At 43.5% G+C, this 19,961-nt stretch overlaps 2 protein-coding genes across 2 annotated transcripts in view; one reads left to right on the top strand and one right to left on the bottom strand.

Annotated features, from left to right (window-relative positions):
* The first annotated feature begins 3,147 nt into the window (after positions 1-3,147).
* Positions 3,148-19,419, top strand: ABHD12B (abhydrolase domain containing 12B). The gene is made up of 9 exons (XM_044925127.1): positions 3,148-3,513; positions 8,483-8,610; positions 9,695-9,797; positions 11,500-11,619; positions 13,545-13,575; positions 16,933-16,978; positions 17,084-17,213; positions 17,637-17,674; positions 19,205-19,419. Exons 1-9 carry the CDS (start codon positions 3,452-3,454, stop codon positions 19,336-19,338), a joined length of 792 nt encoding a protein of 263 aa, XP_044781062.1. The 5' UTR covers positions 3,148-3,451; the 3' UTR covers positions 19,339-19,419.
* Positions 11,879-19,961, bottom strand: part of PYGL (glycogen phosphorylase L) — a 50,687-nt gene continuing 42,604 nt past the window's right edge. Inside the window, exon 21 of the mRNA XM_006067092.3 lies at positions 11,879-13,435. Coding sequence (XP_006067154.2) covers positions 13,432-13,435 — 4 coding nt within the window. The 3' untranslated portion in view covers positions 11,879-13,431. The remainder of the gene's footprint in view (positions 13,436-19,961) is intronic.

Below are 19,961 nucleotides of genomic sequence, written 5' to 3'. Positions count from 1 at the left end.
TGTATGTGACAACATTGATGGACATTGAGAATATTATGATAAGTGAAATAAGTCAGAGAAAGACACAAGACCAAGGTATCACTTACATGTGGAATCTAAAAATAAACAAAAGCTAAATTCATACATACAGAGAACAGACTGGTTGCTTCTGCCAGAGGTGGGAATGAGGATGGATGAATGGGTGAAGGGGTCAAAAGATACAAAACAATCTTCCAGTTATAAAATAAATAAATCCTGTGGATGTAATATACAGCTTAGTGGCTACAGTTAATCATACTGTATTGTATATTTTAAAATTGTTAAGAGAATAGATCTTGAAAGGGTTCTCATCACAGGAAAAAAAATTATAACTGTGGTGATGGATGTTAATGAGATTTAATGTGATCATTTCAAAATATATAAAAATATGGAATTATTACATTGTACACCTGAAACTGATTTAATGTTTAATGTTAATTATATCTCAATAAAAGAAGAAGATGAGAAAGATGTGGGCTTGATCTCTGGGTTGAGAAGATCCCCTGGAGGAGGGCGCAGCAACCCACTCATATTCTTGCCTAGAGAATCCCCATGGACAGAGGAGACTGGTGGGTTACAATCCATGGGGTCGCAAAGAGTTGGACACAACTGAGCGACTAAGCACAAGGCACAAAAAAGAAGAAAATTCAAAGTGAATACGTTCCTTCCAAGAAAAAAAATTCTCTAAGTAATGGAAAAATCAGTGATTTGTTGCTTGCTAGTCTTCGTTCCTCAAACGCTTCCTCACCAGCGGTTTACCGCCACAGCTGTATAGGACAGCTGTTTGGAACATTCTTTTCCTCTAGAATAATCTGAGGTGGTAAAATTAATCTATCTCTAAGTGGGATCTTTTTTCCTACTAGAAGCACAAATAACGTCCAACTGTCGGTTTCATACCCATAGCTTTGTCTTGCCATTTCTATGACATCAGAAAGGATGTGTTCACTTATGCAGTTTATCTGTGCATTTCTTAGGTCACTTTTCTACAAGTCAGGCTTTTTAAGGTATAATTTATGTTTAGTCAAATTCCACCTTGGAAGGTTTCCAATTCAGTGAATTTTGGGGAACGTGTGCAGTCATGCAGTCACTATCACACTTGGTGAAGTGAAGTCGCTCAGTCGTGTCCGACTCTTTGCGACCCTGTGGACTGCAGCCTACCAGGCTCCTCCATCCATGGGATTCTCCAGGCAAGAATACTGGAGTGGGGTGCCATTTCCATCTCCAATCACACTTGAGAGGTAGGCAATTTCCAGCAGCCTAAAATGCTCCCTCGTGTCCCTTTGTAGTCAACCCCTTTCTCCATGCCCAGGCCCTGGCATGCCCCTTCTCACAACTTTATTGATTTCTGTCCTGAGGGCACTCTCAAATCCCTATTTTGTGCTATCATTTTATCTGTAGGTAAGTCTCTCTGCCAGACAGGATCCTGCTTTGTGTCCCTGTAACACCAAATGTGGTGCCTGGCACCTAACCTGTAAGCAGGAAATAGGGGCTTAATGAATAAATTAATCACTTGCTTTTTATATTTTGCCAAATCGTTGCAGAGACTCTGCTCTCTGACTTACAGGATGTGTCTTTTGAAAAAGGGCTATTAATGCTGGAGAAAGTTTTATACCAGGATTTAAAAAAATTTTTTTTAATTGGAGGTAAATTGCTATACAGTGTTGTTTTGGTTTCTGTTGTAGAAACAGGCAAATCAGCCATAATTTTACTATATATACATATATATGTATATGTATATATATATATATCTCCTCCTTCTTGAGTCTTCCTCCCCTCCCCACCATCCCACCTCTCTAGGTCATCACAGAGTGCCAGGCTGTTTTCTCTTAGGGTTTTAATTTATACAGTCTTTAAAAGAAAAAAAAGGGCCATAGTGATTTCTAACTCCAGGCATTTCAAACATTTCCATGGATTTGGGGCTTACAACTTTGCTCAATCAGCACATAGGCCTCTGAACTTTCAACCTGAATAAACAGATGGACATTGAATCTGGGACCAAAAATATCTGCTCTCTCTCCCTCCCCTTCTGCCCCCCCATCTCTGATCCCTCCACCTCCACAAGGCATGCCCCAGGGGATCTTGCGGAGCTCCCCAGAATAAGACCTAGGAGATTCCAGACCCACTGATGAATGACTCCAGGTATGGAATCTGATGCTGGCATAACCTTTCTCACCACGCAGGGTGTGACCCACCTGCAGCTGGCTCATCAATCAGGCCTAGATTCCTTTACTTCTTCCTGATCTGATTCGGCTTCTATCTTGATGGACAGCCAAAAGTTGATATTCCTAGAGCAATTCCAAGAAGCAGTGAAGAAAGCTCCTCCTCCTCTGACCACTTATCAAAATTGCCCAGCCCTGCAAGGGCTTTTGGTGCTTTCCTCCAGTCTGGCCAGTTGCACTTTCTGTGGGTGAGCAGTCCCCCCTTGTGCCTTCTGCTCAACTGGCAAAGCCCCCAAAGCTCAGACACACTAGAGACCACATTTTCCCTCTGAGGAGGCTGCACCTTGCCTCCCAGATGTAGTCTTGGTGCTGACATCAAATTGCTTTCAAATGGAAACCCATTCCCTTTTTACCCCTTATGCTCACACTTTGCCAGGGGCTTCCTTGGAACAGCTTTAGGGGAGGACAGTTTCTGCTCCCAAGAGACAGTGCACTATGTAAGCATAAGCACATCCCCACCAAATCTTTCAAAGCCTCAACTTCTGATGCAAGAGGGGTGAGTCGGGGCGGTTTCTGCTACCTGCAGCTAGGTAAGCAAAACACCCAGAAGGTGGTGAATTTGGACACATGGAGGAATTGTGTAGTTCATAACACTGCAGACAGATAAAGTAGTAGTCAATGGAAGGGAGCCAAAGAAATTCTTACTATAGTAAGGATGACAGGTGTGTGTGTGTGTGTGTGTGTGTGTGTGTGTGTGTGAGAGAGAGAGAGAGAGAGAGAGAGAGAGAGAAGGAGGGAGAGGGAGGGAGGAGATGGGGGTTGGAAAGGGAAGATTCCGGAAAAGGGGGAGAACAAAAGGGAGAAAGAAAAAAGGGGTTTAAAGTGGAGGAAAGCGTATATTCTCCGGGAGGGTCTTCTAAAGCTGTGACTCTCAGACTTTTATTACTATCAGAGTAAGAAATGTATTTTACTCCACGCAGGGCGCGCACACACAGAGACGTATAGGATAAAATAGAAATAAATTCGCGCATGGCCTGCTGGAAGAGTAAGGCACTTGTTCCTATCACAAATCACTGCGTGTGGCCGAGGGTGAGCGAAGACAGCCCGGCTCGGCCGCGCCCCGCCCCGCGCTGAATAGGACGCCCCGCAGCATTCGCAGCAGGGCCCCCGGGTAGTCGCCGCCCTCGCGGGGGAGGAGGGAAGCCGGGGCACGGCTCCCGACTCCCGGTTACCTGCGAGAGCTCCCGTGGTGGCGGATCGAGACGCGACGCGGGATGGAGCCGGACGAGCGGGACTCCGTGGCCGCATGGTGGCACATGGTCGTGCGGAACCTGCGGTGAGTGCGCGTGGCGCCCTGTATGCCCCGCTGCCCGGGATGGGCAGGGAAGGTACCACCCAGCGCGGACCGGGGTGCTGGAGGCCCGGCACTGACTGTCGGTGCTTCGGAGGCCCCCAGGGCTCTTGGACGGCTGTTTCCTCAGCCCCTACCAGGGCCAGTGAGACTCAAGCCTAAGATTTTTCAGGAACGTGTATCCCTTTGGTGTTTCTGAAATAGAGATTCCAGAGAGCTGGTTCAGGTTTCTATAAATCTCTTAATTGCCTTGACATTTTACTAACAGCGGGATAATACTAGTGACAATAATAATCTGGGTTGTTGTCTTGGATGGCATTCTGTTGGATCAAGGGCCTATCTGTATAGATGGGAAGGGTCAGAAAACCACCTCCCTGAGTGTGAACTCTGCCATGGAGTTAAGGAAGACCTCTCCACGATGCTAGAGATGCACAGTACATGTGCATCAAACCATAACTTGGCATTGCCCATGCCAAGTTCTTACATCCTTTAAATCTGAAATGTCTAGGTCAGCAGGTTTTAAGTTTTCTTCCTTCCATGAATCCTTGGCTTGAGCAGTAGTCTTAGACTACCTGAATCGACCAGCAAGCAATACGCTGTCAGTCTTCTTGCGCTGAATCCAGGTATTGGTTGGAGAACCCAGACCCAAGAGACTGGGTATCTTATTTTGTTTTGTTGGTGTGGGAAGGTATTGGCTGTTTTGTTTACCTTTCTTCTTTGTATTCCTTTGCTTTGTTTTGCCTAACTTTTGTTGACTACAAAATATCCAAGAATCACATCCAGGCATAGGAGACCTCAATTTGGAACATCTGAGTGGCTAAGACAACCCTGATTCCCTGTCTTCTCTTCCTGCTGTGGTTGAGGGCAGGGGGCAGAGTGCAGCTCTCCCTGGCTCCGCAGTGCGGGCTAGAGCCCCCTTTTGTATTGGATCCGAACACCAGGCCCAATGTCCTGACTGGCTACACTTTTCAAACTTCACAATCGTGGGCCTTACATGCCTGAAGCAGCTGTTTTGGGAAAGCTGGCATTTACCACCTTTTACTTTTGAGTTCTTTATAGAATGCGTGACTGGTTATTTAACACTTATTTGACAGAGAATCAAAGCTGCGTTGTGTTTTTAGAGAACAGCCCACTTTGTGGATAGAGGAGTGGAGATGGGGAGTTGGGGATCCTCTGTTACTTCTACACGTGTGCACACTCAGTTGCTCATTCATGTCTGACTATTTGGACCCTGTGGGCTTTAGTGTGCCAGGCTCCTCTGTCCATGCGATTTTCCAGGCAAGAATATTGGAGCAGTTGCCCTTTCCTCCTCTAGGGGATCTTCCCAACCCAGAGATCAAACTCTGCTCTCTTGTTTCTCCTGCATTCTTTATCACTGTGCCACTTGGGAAGTCCCTATTACTTCTAAATACTAATTACTAAAAATAAGTCTTGAGATGTTTTCTGAAAGAATAAACTACTTGAGCATTTCTTTATCTGAGCAGAAAATTACTGATCTAATTTAGATCAGGCTGAGGCACAGACTGAAATCCAGCATCTTAAGTCCTTTTTGTTTCATGGAGCCTGGTTAGATCAGCAAACATTCCTGGAGGGCTCCTTGTGTGCCTGGGATGGCCTGTAGCCATGGATCTATTGTGATTTGTCATGAGATTCAAGATGAACATTTAATCATGATATTTACAGTGATTATTTTTTAATGCCTTAGGGATGGATTTATTTATCTTACAAAAGTCTCATCAGATGTAGTCACTTCTTAACATGGATGGGCCCAGGAGAGTAAATCTCTTGCTGCTGGTACTTAGAAAGTCCCTATGAGAAGGCTGACAAACTTTTCCATCCTCCCCAGTATATTGGTCATCTACTCCCTACCAGATACTTGCCTAGGCTCTGGGCACACCGCCATAAATAAAACAGGCAAAACCTCTGCTCTTAGGTAGCTCACATTCCTACTCAAAAGAGAAGGAAGCCCTTCCCTGTCCCCCAAAGCTACCAATAAGCCTTGCCTCCTTCTAGAAATACACTCTTTTCTGTTCTCAACCTGTCATTTTATGGATATTTATGACACTCAGCCCAGGGCTGCCCTGATAGTTCAGTGGTAAAGAATCTGCCTGGAATGCAGGAGGCACAGTTTCAATCCTTGGGTTGGGAAGATCCCCTGAAGAAGGAAATGGCAACCCATTCCAGTATTCTTGCCTGGAAAATCCCATGGACAGAGGAACCTGGTGGACTACAGTCCATGTGGTCGCAAAAGAGTCAGACATGACTGAATGGCTAAACAACAAACAGCAACAGCCCTGTGCTAGGCAGAGTGGAAAGTAAAAGCAGCATTAGCTGGGACGTGGTTCTTATCACTTGGGATACAGGGCTAATAGTGAGAAAAAAATCAGCAAAGAATTAAGGGTCAACCTCTGGGCCTGACTATAATTAGTGGGAGGGGTGAAAAGAGAGGATAAGTCACCATGGGAAGATCTGTCTAGAGAAGATTTGAAAAAGAAGGGACACTTGAGTGGACGTGAAGGAAAGAGGGGGTCTGGTTGGGAGGAAAGGAGGGAGGAGAAAAGAGGTAACTTGGTGTTTGGTGATCAGTATGTGTTGGTGGGATGAATGGGCACAGGATGCCTGTGCAGCATGTCTTAACATTTGGAATTGTTGTCTTGCCCCCTGTGGTCAGAGTTGGGCTTCCCAAAGCTGGTACTTCTGAGCATTAAGCAAGAATGATTGGCCCTGTAGCAGCTCAGGTTCCAGCGCCAGTCCGAATCATCCAGTTAGGCTCTGTGGCCCCTGTGGGATGCTGTGCAGTTACAGCCACAGCTGATCAAAGGGTAGGCAAAAGAACACCAAAGCATCAAGGTGGCTGTTTGATGTGCTGACCGTGAGCGAGGATTGGACTGAAACTGCATCCTCTGCTCAAATAAGGTCTATTAGCCGCTGGTGACTTTTGATCCCCTATTGATCTAGGGGAAGTCAAACTGACAGCCTCCTAGTTAAAAGGAGATGCTGTGCATTATTGATGCTCGGAGGGATCTGGTCACCATGTTCTCTTCCCGCAGTGCTTCTCACAGAAGTGCCTTGAGCTATTTGAGAGAAGGGTCCTGTATGAATTATTCTTTAAAAACAGAAGCATATTTCCCTCTATTGCCTCTGCTTTTCAAGCACCCTGCTACCTTCAAAAGGCAACTTAGTGGGAGACTAACATGCAGGGTAGCGGGAGTTCAGAGAGTCAGGAGAAAGAAAACCGGATCCAGTCAACTGGAAGGAAGCCTAAGAATTCAGTTCTGCCCGTCTGTCTGGGCTTGATCTGTGGCTCAAAGTGGCTTCTTTGGGTTTTAGTTTCTTATCTCTAAAATTGGAACAACAGTGTCCCCTCCTTCCAGCCACCTTCACAGAGGCTATTTTAAAGTATGAAACAATCATTTTCATTTCTTTTTTGCTGATTTTATGGGTATCCAGTTGCCCACGGCTGATGTATTTGAAGAGCTGTCCATCACCCTTAGCCTGCTTATCTTTTCTGCTCCCCACAGAATTGCTGGAAATTCATTAGAGATTCATTATCTTCTGCCTCCATGCCTTTTCCAAATATGTGTAAGTGCCCTGATTTTTAAGTGATTACACTAGAGGAAGAGTTTTTTAGAGGTCTTTGTTTGATGCTTTTGGTATAGTCTGAGAATATGGGAACAGGATAGAAGAAGAGAGTGGGAGGAAGGAGGGACCCTGAGAGAGGGAAGGATGCAGAAGGGAAAGGATCCTGATATAACTTTCTGTAAGAACCGGACTTGGCTAGAGCCCAGCCTCATTTTTGGGGCTCATTTTTGCTTCAAGGATGACAAGGAGAACTCACCAGGAGATCATCATGGAACTCTGGATTCACGTGGTTCTGCCATTCATTGGCTGTGCGACCTTGGGAAGGGTACTTCACTTTTCATTCTCTTCATTTGCAAAGTATGGGTATTAACCTGTACATGTAACGTCTTCTAAGATGCCTCTAGTCTAGCAGAGAAATCAGGACATGGAAACAGTGCACCACACATGCTTTCCAGCCCCCACACCTCATAATTGGATTACATCGATGGTCTTCCCATTGACCTTTCACAATAGGAAAAGGGATTCATTTAAGGAACGATGTGAACAGAAACTGGGAGCGGGAGGTGGTGACATGGACTTCCTGTATCCCTCATTTCTAAAAGGTTCGGAGACGCTCAGCTCTCATGGGAGATGTGACTAGAGACAGAGGTGGCCTGAGTGAGCCTTCATGGAAAAATCACAAGTTGTCTGCTGGTGGCTCCCAGTTTGGATGGTTCATGCCACTGGGACAGTAGAATAAACAAGATGTGTGTGGCTCCCCCTGCACCACCCACCCCGTGTCCCATCACCTGCCTAGGTCCTGCCCTGCACCCCACCCTGCTCCTCACGATAACACTCACCTCAGAAGTGGGTTTTTTTTCTTGCATTGGCTCATTTTTTCCCGAGACTCAGCCAGAAGGAGGGGGGAATCTGACGATTATTCATTCACTGCTTTAGGCTAATACTAATAATAGATAGCTAGCACATATGGCACTGAATTGTGATTAAAAACTGCGGCAGCTGTTAAACAGTCTGAACCCTGTTTCCTGCCGACTTTGGGGTCCAACCTTGGCTTTCTGTGGGGTACACTGAGAAAGCAAGTCTGACTTGGGTGCATCCGTGTCTCCGCCTCTCCTATCCCGTCATACCGGGGCTTTCTGAGCAGCTGATTGGGGGCTTGATTGTCCTTTCCTCTCCTGGCTCTCCCATAGGGCCCGGTCTGGACCTGCCCTAATTACATACAGTTCTGTAAAGGATTTTGCTTAAATGCCAGCTTGCCTGTAATTCCCGGTGTCAGTCTGTGGAATTTGATTTGGACATTAGAAGGAAAAACAAACCAAGTCAAAACTTGGACTGATTTTGAATACCTTATTTGTTTCACAATATCTTGCAGATCTTTCCCACACTCCTGTTCCACACTCGGAAGGAAAATTGCCACTCTATGTGACAGCTTTACAAGTAAATCATTAAAAGAACACATTTGCCCTCCTCTGATGCACATGCTGATCTTTGTAAACTTTTGTAAGTATGTACCTTTTGTGAATCTGCCTTTATATTTTTTTCCCAATTAAAGAACTCACTGCCCTTACAGTTATGACATAGTGGAAAGGTATGTCAGCATCTTTGTGGCTAGACTTAAATTGTCTGAAACCTAATTATATTGCCTTTGGGGCCTAAGATGAATCCTGGTGAACTGTTGGGATAGACAGAAAACCATGGCCTTGTGGGTGAGATTTCAATCCTGGAGCTCAGTCTTAAAATTAGCTGTTAATCTGGATACCTCAGTGCTTTCTGTATTCCGTGCCTTTTCACTTCCTCTTTTTGCTTGTATCCCTAGAGAGAGACAGGCTGATGTGATAAATCTATTTTCCTGTGTTTCTACTGAAGGCTGTGTTAGTGCGGACATGGTTCTTCTGGTCACAGGTAGTGCTGTCAGCTGCGTGTCTCTAAGTGTTACGTTGATCTTAGACATTTCATGGTTTATGGTTAGTGACTATGTTTTACTTAGTGCAAAAGTAATGCATGACTTAAGTAGCAGAACACTCATTACTGGGACTTCCCTGGTCGACTAGTGGCTAAGACTCCATGCTCCCAGTGCAGGGGGCCTGGGTTCGATGCCTTATCAGGGAACTAGATCCCACGGGCCACAACTAAGAGTTCAAATGCTGCAACTATAGATCCCATATTCTGCAAGGAAGACTGAAGATCCTGAGAGCGACATCTAAGACCTGGCGCAGCCAAAAAAAAAACATCCAACCAAATAAAACAAACCTCTCTGCCCCAAAACTAATTACCTTCTTCTATACCCTCTTATTTTTTAGGTGAATGGTCTCCTTTGCTTTTCACTTCAAACAGGGATAAAGTGGAATAAACTATTAGGGGCTACCACACAGGTGCTATTTTTAAGTCTAGCTTTAGAGTATTTGTGGGGATCAATTCTTCTGTGGGTTAGTCCTAGTTTATAAAATAAAATACTTTGCTTGGAATTGAGTGTAGTGCTTGTAACTTAGAAACATGTCAAACATGAGGCTAATTACTTTTTTGGATTGTGATTAAAAGACATGGACTTTGATTCTGGGAGTTGGTAATGAATTCTACTTTCTAGTCAAAGCACCATTTCTTGTGGATTTAAAGAAACCAGAGTTGAAGATTCCTCACACCGTGAACTTCTACATCAAAGTTGAGCCTGGGGTAATTCTGGGAATCTGGTGAGTGCGCTGATTGGACACTGGGGTGCTTAGTGGGCGGGGCTTTCATGTTACAGGGCACAGGTGAGCGGTGCTGTGTTACTTGCCTGTGGAGAGGTCAGTGTTCCTTGGAGGAAGCTGTTCCACACACCTTCCCTTTGTATTGACATTTGACCTGCTTGAATTTGCTTTTCGAGAATCTTACTTTTCAGGTGCCTTGGGTCGTTCTCTTCCTTGCCTTATTCCTTGTGTGATTATCTGATTAATGCGTGTCTTTTTTTCCAGACATTAACTTCATAGGTGGGGACTTTGTTAGTGGGTTTTCATTGCTCATCATGGTGCTTGGCAAAGGCACTCCATAAATATTTGTCCAACAAGGTCATGAGCGTCCTACTGTCTGTCTTGCTGAGCTAATCTCAACACTTTCTTCTGTTTGGGTCTAACTGCTTGTTCTTGGCTGCCAGTTTCCCATTGCCTTCTTCTACATTTCACCTCCCTGAGTTTGAACATGTGATCATGGAATATTTAGGAACCAATGTGAGTTCACATAACTTTTTTCTAATCTGTAGGATGCAGTTCCACTGATAGTGCTGGAATTTAAAAGTATTTTTATTCTTTGCTCTTGCCCCATCTGCCCTTGGCTGAGTGAGTCAGCTGTCTTCATGACCACTTATCTAGCTGGCAGTGATGCCTGTCTTTTTGGTACGGAGGCCTTGGGGGTTTGATGTCAGAACTTTTGCCTCTAAGTGATTGGAGGATTGAAGATTCGTCATCATGTGGCCAGTTCTCCAGGTCCCTTGGTGATGTGTCATATGGTAGTATTTGTGTTATCGGAGTTCATTCATTGATTTGACAAGGCGGGGGGTAGGGTGGGGAACTAGAGCTCACTCAGGTGTTTAAAATCACAAGGTCACTCAGTTTCTTGTGAATAACTTAATTTCATATTTCAGTTCTTTTCTCCTACCCAAAGTAGTTTCCCTTTAACTTTTTCCCAGCTTGTTTCTTCAGCCAAACCAATAGCAGGTGGCAAATATCTATAATCTTTCACTGGTTTCCACCCAAAAGATTGCATTTCAATAAGCCACACCTAAGAACTGCAGTTTTGGAAGCATAATTGGTGTAGGAATCAGAAGAACTAAACCGTAAATGGTTAAAAGGGGTTATCCCTGGGCATGAGGGAGGTGGGCTAGGGCAGTAATAATTTCCATTATAAGATGTTCGTGGTATTATATTTTAATTGGTACCATGTGCCTATATGCCTGTGTGCGTGCTAAGTTGCTTCAGTCATGTTTGACTCTGGTGACCCTATGGACTGTAGCCTGCCAGGCTCCTCTGTCCCTGGGATTCTCCAGACAAGAATACTGGAGTGGTTTGCCATGCCCCCCTGCAGGGGATCTTCCTGACCCAGGGATCAAACCTGCATCTCCTATGTCTCCAAAGCAGTGGCAGGTGGGTTCTTTACCAGTAGGGCCACCTGGGAAGCCCATGCATATATGACTCAGATAAATTTTTGTATATAAATAGATTAAATATTTACATATAAAACTATAACTTATTATATATTCTGATAATTACTATGGGCTTTCCCAGGTGGTTTTGTATATAATATGTTTTATATACATAAAGATGTATCTGATTGACATAAGGAGGTTTTAGACTGTTGTCGAGGATAGAGAATTCTTCTCTGTGTCCATGTTGGCTAAAACCTTGCCTTACTTTTCAGGCACACGGTTCCCAGCTGCCGGGGGGAGGATGCTAAGGGGAAGGGCCGGAGCTGGTATGAAGCAGCCCTTTGTGATGGCAACCCAATTGTTGTTTATCTTCATGGCAGTGCACAACACAGGTCAGTGCCTTTGCTTGGACTTTTTTTTTCCCCTCAAACAGAGCAAAAGAGCATTTCATTCCTGTGGGGGAATGAAAGGCAGAGCTGTTTTTAACTCTCTAAGCATCCTTCCACACATTTATTTCCATTTGTTGGAATTCGAGGGTGTTCTGGCAATAGGCATCTCTTTAAAAAAAAACACACACACTATATATTCCACATGTAGAATAATGTGGATCCTTAACTGGAAGGGAGACAAACTTCAAAATGTGGATACTGATTTCAAAGAAGGCAGTGTGGCTTTATTCTGTAAGAGTGCTGGAAATGATGAACTGAAGCCATGGATGACTTGATAGGAAATATGCATGAGATATGGAGGATAAGGAAGAGTTTCCACATCAATGGTCTTCTCACAGAACCACATGGAGATTCCTTCATGTAGCAATGAATTCTAAAAATCAAATGTATGATCTCCGAGATCCCCTAGAATTCTGATCCCAGGCTCTGGGGGCCACCTGACTAATTCTAGCCTGGAATACTGATGCCTCAGCCCACTCCTGTCATCCCAACCTTGCTTTGTAACAGAGTGCCTCCTGGAAGCCTGACTCTTCTCTGATGCACTGCCAGCCCCTCTGTGGGCCTGTCATTACAGTGGGTGATGAATATTGGCTCTGACTGAGGCTCTCAGTGTGGGGGAGGGGCAATGTGTCTCAGAGACCCACCGACCTGGTCCAGTCTCTGGGCGAGGGACACTTCAAACTCAGTGACAAGCTCTGGACTCTGCCCCTCAGCTCCCTCGCCTCTGTCTCTTTTACTCACTGTCTTTTGTGTCAGACAATGGCTTTCTCAAGCCTTGCCTTTGCTCAAGGGGCTTTCTTGAGGTTTATGCCTTAGAGTCACGTTTACAGAGATTTCTTGTGAAATCAATGTTTTTCAACATTGTTTAACATTATTCCAATTGTACAAACTTGGCTACGGTGTTACAATGCGCTTTTCTTTAATGTGTCCTGTGGGTCACACTATCACGTCTGCCCTCTGAGTGAATTGGCTCTTGCCCCCAGTTTTCCTAGATTTTCTGGCTTGGGGCTAGCTACCTTCCTCTTTCCTGAAGTCTCAGCTTGCTTCTAGCAGTACTGTGCTGGAAGGAGGCCAAATGACAGGGGAACCTAGATGAAAACACTGGTTCTAGACTTAGGATCCACAGAAGCCCCAGAGGGTCCGTGAACTCCCAACCTCGAATTGTACATGAAGTTTGAAGAGTGGATACATTTTTCAGGGCAGTGGGTCCATAGCTTTAATCACAGGTTCCAAGGGTTTCATGACTCACTAATGTTTAAGAAATGTGGCTCTAAAAATTCAAATGGTTTTTAAAGACTCCTCTGTCTTCTGAGTCATCTTTTTCTTCCTTTTGCGTGGTTCATAGAGAGCAGACTATGGTTATTTGCAAGAAAGTGTTTCTTGAACCTCCAGGGTTGTGAGTTTCTCTCCTCACTTCATCATGTCCTTCATGGCAGAGCAGACAGGATGTAGCGAGTTCTTACTTTAGTGAACTTAACTGTGTCATCCCTTTTCCTGAAAAGCCACTTTCTGGGACTTATGTTCCTTTGGCTTCTAGAAGTATTTGGGAAATAGGTTTTGCTGTGCAGCAGCGCAAGAAGATGGATCGTCAGCAGTTCATCAGATGCTTATGTTGTGAAGCGCTAGTGGTCTGGGCAGGCGGTGCTTACTGTGGGGAAGGCGGGGAATGGGGATCCGTGGGGAGTTCACCCTGATGCAGGCACGGGAGCTCCGACACCAAGAAGTAGTGCCCTCTCCCCTGGTTATTTATTTGTCTTATCTGAAAAAGAAAGCGGTGAGATCAGATGCCAGCAGCGTGATAGTGATTTTTGTTGAATGTGTCATCATAATTCCTAATTCTTGCTGTTTCTTTTAAACGTTCTCTACAGGGCAGCTTCTCATAGGCTGGAGCTAGTAAAGGTATGTTTCCTGAAGGGGCCTCAAGGTACCAATTTTACATCTTCATTTATTCTCTTCTGGGCTACAGCCCTAAGATCTTCCTTAGCCCACAGCCTGGTTATTTCCTGAGAGCTCCCTGGTGTGGGGGCAAAGGGGTGGGTGGTGGTGTCTGGGACCTAAAGTCCCTTGAATGCACTTCTTTTCCTAAATTGACCTTGGGGGATTGAAACAGATGTGACTGTCTCTGAGTCTCAAACACTTTTACGGATTTGTTCCTTTCATCACCAGACGGAGTTGAAGACACATTTCTTTGCTTTTTTTGAGGGTTGGGTTGAGAAAATATATTAAGTGCTAAAGCCATCCCTTCCACCAGGAGCAACCTTTCTGTGGTATGCGGTAAAGACAGAATGTCTGCTCTTACATCATTCAGGCCCTTCTTCGGCCCCACAAAAAGTTCAGCAGAGGGAAGGTGGCCGGCCACAACTTGGGGTCCTCACCAGCCTGCTACAAGCTCTGGTTTGTTGGGGTGGCCCCGGCACTTCCCAGCATAAGGATGATGGCAGGCTCTTCCCCTCACCATGTCTGACTCAGAGCTGGCTGGCGAGCTGTTTAGCCCTCCCACGCTCCCATGAGGTGGTTAGGAATCCCTTCCTCAGGTGATCTGGCTGCCGGTCTTGTTATTGATCCCAGGACCTGATCTCTCCTCCCACAAGCCAGCTCCCACCCCAGAGTCCTTTCCTGATTTAACAGCATGAATGGGGTCCAGAATCCTGTCAGGCTCAACACTGCAGCACCACCTTCATCCCCCTTCCCCTCTTCAGACAGGGGCACTCTCTCCTGTCCACTCCCCTCTCCATCATCCCCTGTGGTGGGTGGGCTGGATTACCATTTTGCCTGGGGTGATGATGCCTATTAATTTTTAGTTTTGCTTTCTACTCTGAACCCCACTCTTTGTCCTTTCCAAGTGGGAGGGTGTGATGCTGATGACTGTGAGAATATATATATTTTTCCCCTTCTACTCTTGGCAAAGCTCAATTGTATGTCTCCTATGTCATAGGTGTAGATGTGAAGAGTAGCCAGATCCTCCTGGTGGTGGGTGGAATGTGTAGGGATGCTATGATAAGACTTCTTCCTCTGGGCAGATTCTGGATTCCATACACCATAGTCATCATTTTCCAGCCTGACCAAACTTCCTTAGCTCTTCATTGTCTCCTTTGGATAGGCAATTTCTTTTAATAATTAAGTTCTTATTAAATTGTCTTCTTCTCTCTCCCCCTTTCTCATTCATTCATTCATTTATCACTTCAATCATACAGCACATCGTTCCCACCTAGTTTTTAATCTCTATAAAGTTTTTATATTACTGGTTGTTTCTATATATAATTTTATGTCATGCTTTTACTATTTTAAGAATATTCTTCTATGTTTTTCCATAGTTGTCATAGTTACCAACTTAAAGGGTGCTCATTCTCCATTATTTATAGACAATTATTTATTTACTTAAATATTCTACTCCTCTTTGATACAATTTTTTTTTTCTAAATTCTTTTAGAATAGTATTGCTACAGAAAACTTTAAGCAGGTAGTTTATGCTTCTTTTGGAATTTTTTTCCTGGAGATAAATTCTTGGGAGTAGGATCTGTTGTTTAAGTTGATTGTCAAGTGAAGCTTATGGAACCACAAGCAACACATGGGTATTCCAGTTTCCCTGGATGCTGAACTGCCCTGTGTCTTGGATAACTTGTTTGGAAAGAATATAGTTTACATGTTAAAAAGTTTCATTTACTTCTTCATTATTAGTTCAGTTGTATTTAAAGTTCAGTGTCTCACATCTAAAGGCTCCCTTGGTGGCTCATACAGTAAAGAATCTGCCTGCAGTGTAGGAGACCCGAGGTCGATCCCTGGCTTGGGAAGATCCCCTGGAGAAGAAAATGGTAACCCACTCTAGTATTCTTGCCTGGAGAATTCCATGGATAGAGGAGCCTGACGGGCTACAGTCCATGGCATTGCAAAGAGTCAGATGAGACTAACACTTTCACTTTTCTCTTTTTTCTCCCACATCTATGCCTGGTAGGGGAAGCACAGTGTTTGAACGCAAGCAGGCCCAAGTGTGATCTTGGTTCTGTTGCTGTGGTTCAAGTTCTGGCCATTTGGATGCGTGTGAACAAGTTACTTAAGTTCTCCAAGGCTCAGTTTCTTTATCTGTAAAATGCAGATAATACCTGTCTTGTAAGACTTTGTGAGAACTAAATAAAATTTTAAAAGTTTTGTCCTGCATAGTAAAGTTTTGTCCCCCTTTATCTCCCTTCTCGTCATCTGTCATTTGTATTTTTTTCATTTAAAATTATGTTTTTATATTCTTTTCTCATTTCTCTATTCAGGACTTGAAAGTGGTTACATGTAATCAAGTGATTTATTTTTGATCAATATTAACTCTTTATCTGTTCATACTTAATATGAATATCTTCCCATTATTGGCTGCTTCTACTACAGCTCTATGTAGCATTCTTACCTTCAGGAAGTTCCTACAAAAGATATTCACTATGTGGCTCAGACAGTAAAGAACCTGCCTGTAATGCAGGAGACCTGGGTTCAATCCTTGGGTCAGAAGATCCCTTTGAGAAGGAAATGGCAACCCACTCCAGTATTCTTGCCTGGAGAATTCCATGGACAGAGGAACTTGGCAGGCTATGGTCCCTGGGGTCGCAAAGAGTTGGAGATGACTGAGTGACTTAACACTCTCAAGGTACTTTAAATTTATTAATTTATATTTTTGGCTTCGTTGAGTCTTCCTGGCTGTGTGTGTGGGCTTTCTCTAGTTGCGACAAGCAGGGGCGCTACTCTTCATTGCAGTGCACCAGCTTCTCACATTCGTGGCTTCTTTTGTTGCAGAGCGTGAGCTCCTAGTCGCATGGGTTTCAGTAGTTATGGTGCACGGGCTTAGTTGCTCTGTGGCATGTGAAATCTTCCCGGACCAGGGATTGAACTAGTGTCCCCTGCATTAGCAGGCAGATTCTTAACCACTGGGCCACTGGGGAAGTCCCCAAGGTACGTTAATACATCATCTCACGCAATCTTCCAACCATCCTGAAAGTACTGTTTTTCATTTCTCAGAATAGATTACATAGATGTTAAGTGGCTTGACCAAAGCTGGTAAGTGACAGAGCTAGGGCGTGACCCAGGCTGTGTGATCCTGCTCTGCTGTTCTTTCCTGTTAAGTCTGATCTTAAGTTTGATGTCAAACACCAGATTTCAGAAATGGATCTTTTCTCTACCTATTAACCATTACCACTAGGATTATGGAAGTGTTGAGGAGGTGAGACCGCCTTTTTGTTTGCATCTCCTAATTAAAGTGATAACAGCTCCTTTGTCATCCAGGTGCTGAGTAATGGTGGCTTTCATGTCTTGTCTGTTGACTACAGAGGTATGTGTTAAGAACAGTGTACAAAAAGTTTTCAGTAAGCAGGGGGCTTTTGATGGCCCTCATTTTGGAGGTAGTGATATTATGTCTGCCTTTCCTCGCGGGCAGGGTTCGGGGACTCGACGGGTACACCCACGGAGGATGGACTGACTGCTGATGCAGTTTGTGTCTACGAGTGGACCAAGGCGAGAAGTGGTACCACCCCTGTGTGTCTCTGGGGCCACTCTCTGGGGACAGGGTAAGTGGGGTCTGAAGATGGGGCTTTAGGGGGATCCTTGGGGCGTTAGTGTTATATCATAGGCAGCAGTGAGCAGCAGGAGGACCCCTGAGCTGGGAGACAGTTTCTCTCAGGTTCCACAAGTGGCGAGTGTCCTTACACCTCAGCGTGCTTGTTTGTGATTCAAGGGAACGTGTACGGGCTGTCTATGGCTATCTGGGACACTGACGCCCATTCCAGAACTCTCCTTGAGAGTTTTAAACGAAAGCATTCTTGTTTAGGGCCAGCAGAATCCCTTGAAATCCTGTGCAAGATTTTGTGTTTATGTGCATTTGAGGGTCAGGAGCTTTCATCAGATGCTCATATTGGAGGTTGCATTTTATTCTGTTTACTTGACTGTTAAGTCACTGCTTCACATGTGTACTAATTTTCATTTCTTTACAGAGTTGCAACAAATGCTGCAAAAGTTCTAGAAGAGAAGGGTATGATAAAATGCTTACATGGTATAATTTCTTGGCTTGAGATGGGAAAATAAAAACAGTGAAGAGACTATTGTGTACAATCTGAACACAGAGATACCTACAAGCACCCCAACTTTAGGCAGTTCTGGATACTGTAATGGATTTTCTTTTTTTTGTGTTTAATATAAAACAATAGCTGATTTTCAGAGGCATGAAATTAAAAGTAAATACTAAGGAAAGAGTTAAAAATTACCTTAAAAGAGCCATCCTGTGAAGTGATAAATAAGTATTGTTATGGAGTAATCTGCTACAGGAAGGGAAAATCATACTTTATGCAATAGTAGGCAAGACTTGCTTTCTGCAGCCCTCCTTATGTAATATTTATGTCATTGTTTCTCAAAGTATTCTGAGAACTGCCTTTATCAGAATCTGCTGGGGGTGTTTGTTATAAATACAGGTATCTTGGATCCTGGCTGTCTTCATGAACTAGATACTCTATGAATAGGACCAGGTGATTTGATTCTGATATGCATTGAAAGCTTGTAATCACTTGCATTGTATCTTAAACTTTACTTGGCAGTACAGGTCAGGGTGAGTTACGTAAACATTTTAAAGCATGTCACCTGCTATACACAATCCTAATTACTTATGTAAATAAAGCAAACATCATTTCATTGCTCCTTTAAGCTCTTATGACTCCTTTAGTGTTGACAATGCTGAATTACCAGAACTAAATTCCCACATAAATGAATACTTCACTTCCTGGATAATGTAATTATCTTAGAACATTTTAAATCCATTAAGTGCCCAACTTATGAACTTTTGCTATCATGTATTTTAATTTTCTCTATATCAATACTCCATAAAACATCATTATTCTTATGTTATAAAGTCAATATTAAGATTTACCTTCCTTTTTTTTTGCTCTTTATTATTTCTAACATGTCTATGCTTCCATCTGGGATTTTTCTTCTACCTGTCTGTTGGTGAGGAATTCTTTCAATTTTGGTCTGAAATTTTTTTATTTCATCTTCACTTTTAAAGGGTATTTTTACTGGGCATAGAGTTCTAGAGTGGCAGTAAAATAAATATTTCACTATTTTACCATTTGTTATTTTCAATAAGTTATTTTAAAGTCCATATATGGTAACTTCAGTATTTGATCTTTTGTTCTCAGAGTGTTGGCCAAAACCACCTAGTCAGTGTCTGCAGAACACTCTCCCTTCCTATAATTCTTTGCTTTCTTAAATTATCCAAATCATGAAAATCTGCTTGTTTTAAAAGGTAGTGATTTTCTTTACATGTGCACAGAAATGAAATCTCTAGTGGTGCTGGTTAAAAATGCACATTCTCACATTTCCCACCCTCAAGATCCCGACTTCTCACTGAAGTCTGGTGTGGGGTCATTACTTTGCATTCACAAATTTAACAATTTATTATGATTCACAAATGATTTTGATGCAGGTAGTTCATGTACAAGATAAGGATCCATTATTTAGGAAAGACAATATTTAAATATGATAGGGGAGTTCTTTCTTATTATTTTTCAAGGATTCCCAGCTGATGCAATTATCCTGGAAGCTCCATTTACCAACATATGGGTTGCAAGTATCAATTATCCCTTGTTAAAGGTGAGTCTCATACATACATCTTTACAAGATGTCAAAGTGCAGGCTGTTTATTAACCATTTTCCCTTTCTTAATTAGTCTTATATATTTCTAAGTTATTCTAACTTGTGATAGGTTAGTAGCCAGTTACTATTAAAGGAGGGCACAATGGCTTTTGTATTTTTAGTTCTTTTATTTCCTTCTAATAGATTGAGTGGCTTGTGTATGTGCTGTGCTAAGGCGCTTCAGTCGTGTCCAACTCTTTGAGACCCTATGGACTATAGGGTGCCAGGCTCCTCTGTCCATGGGTTTCTCCATGCCCTACTCCAGGGGAATTTCCCAACCTTGGAATTGAACCCGCATCTCTTATGTCTCCTGCATTGGCAGGCAGGTTCTTTACCACCACCTGGGAAGCCCTTCAGTGGCTTATTAAGAGCCAAAGCTTTTTTTCACCGCCCCCCCTCCCCCAATTAACTAAATTACACCTCTTCTTTTTTATAATTTTTTCATAAATAGACTTGACTTAGGTTCACTTATTTATTGTCCCTTTTCAAAGTGAAAATAAACCTTTCATATGGCATTTTTAGCCCTATGAATGTCAACCACATATCTTTCATTATTTTATGATAAGAAAGTCTCTAAAGAATTCAAGAAGCTGCCAAATGGTTTTACATGGCATCCCAGGTGGAGAAGACAATCT

Source organism: Bubalus bubalis, chromosome 11 (assembly GCF_019923935.1).
Source record: "Bubalus bubalis isolate 160015118507 breed Murrah chromosome 11, NDDB_SH_1, whole genome shotgun sequence".
NCBI lineage: Eukaryota > Metazoa > Chordata > Mammalia > Artiodactyla > Bovidae > Bubalus > Bubalus bubalis.
Note: the sequence above shows the minus strand (reverse complement) of the source record. Positions and strands in the feature narration are given on the sequence as shown.

What these genes read in the sequence shown, in the direction of transcription:
- ABHD12B (XM_044925127.1), top strand. Translation starts at nt 3,452, where the DNA reads ATGGAGCCGGACGAGCGGGACTCCGTGGCCGCATGGTGGCACATGGTC. An exon ending in GGGGTAATTCTGGGAATCTG is followed by an intron (nt 9,798 to 11,499) that starts GTGAGTGCGCTG and finishes CTTACTTTTCAG; the next exon opens with GCACACGGTTCCCAGCTGCC. An exon ending in ATAGGCTGGAGCTAGTAAAG is followed by an intron (nt 13,576 to 16,932) that starts GTATGTTTCCTG and finishes TTTGTCATCCAG; the next exon opens with GTGCTGAGTAATGGTGGCTT.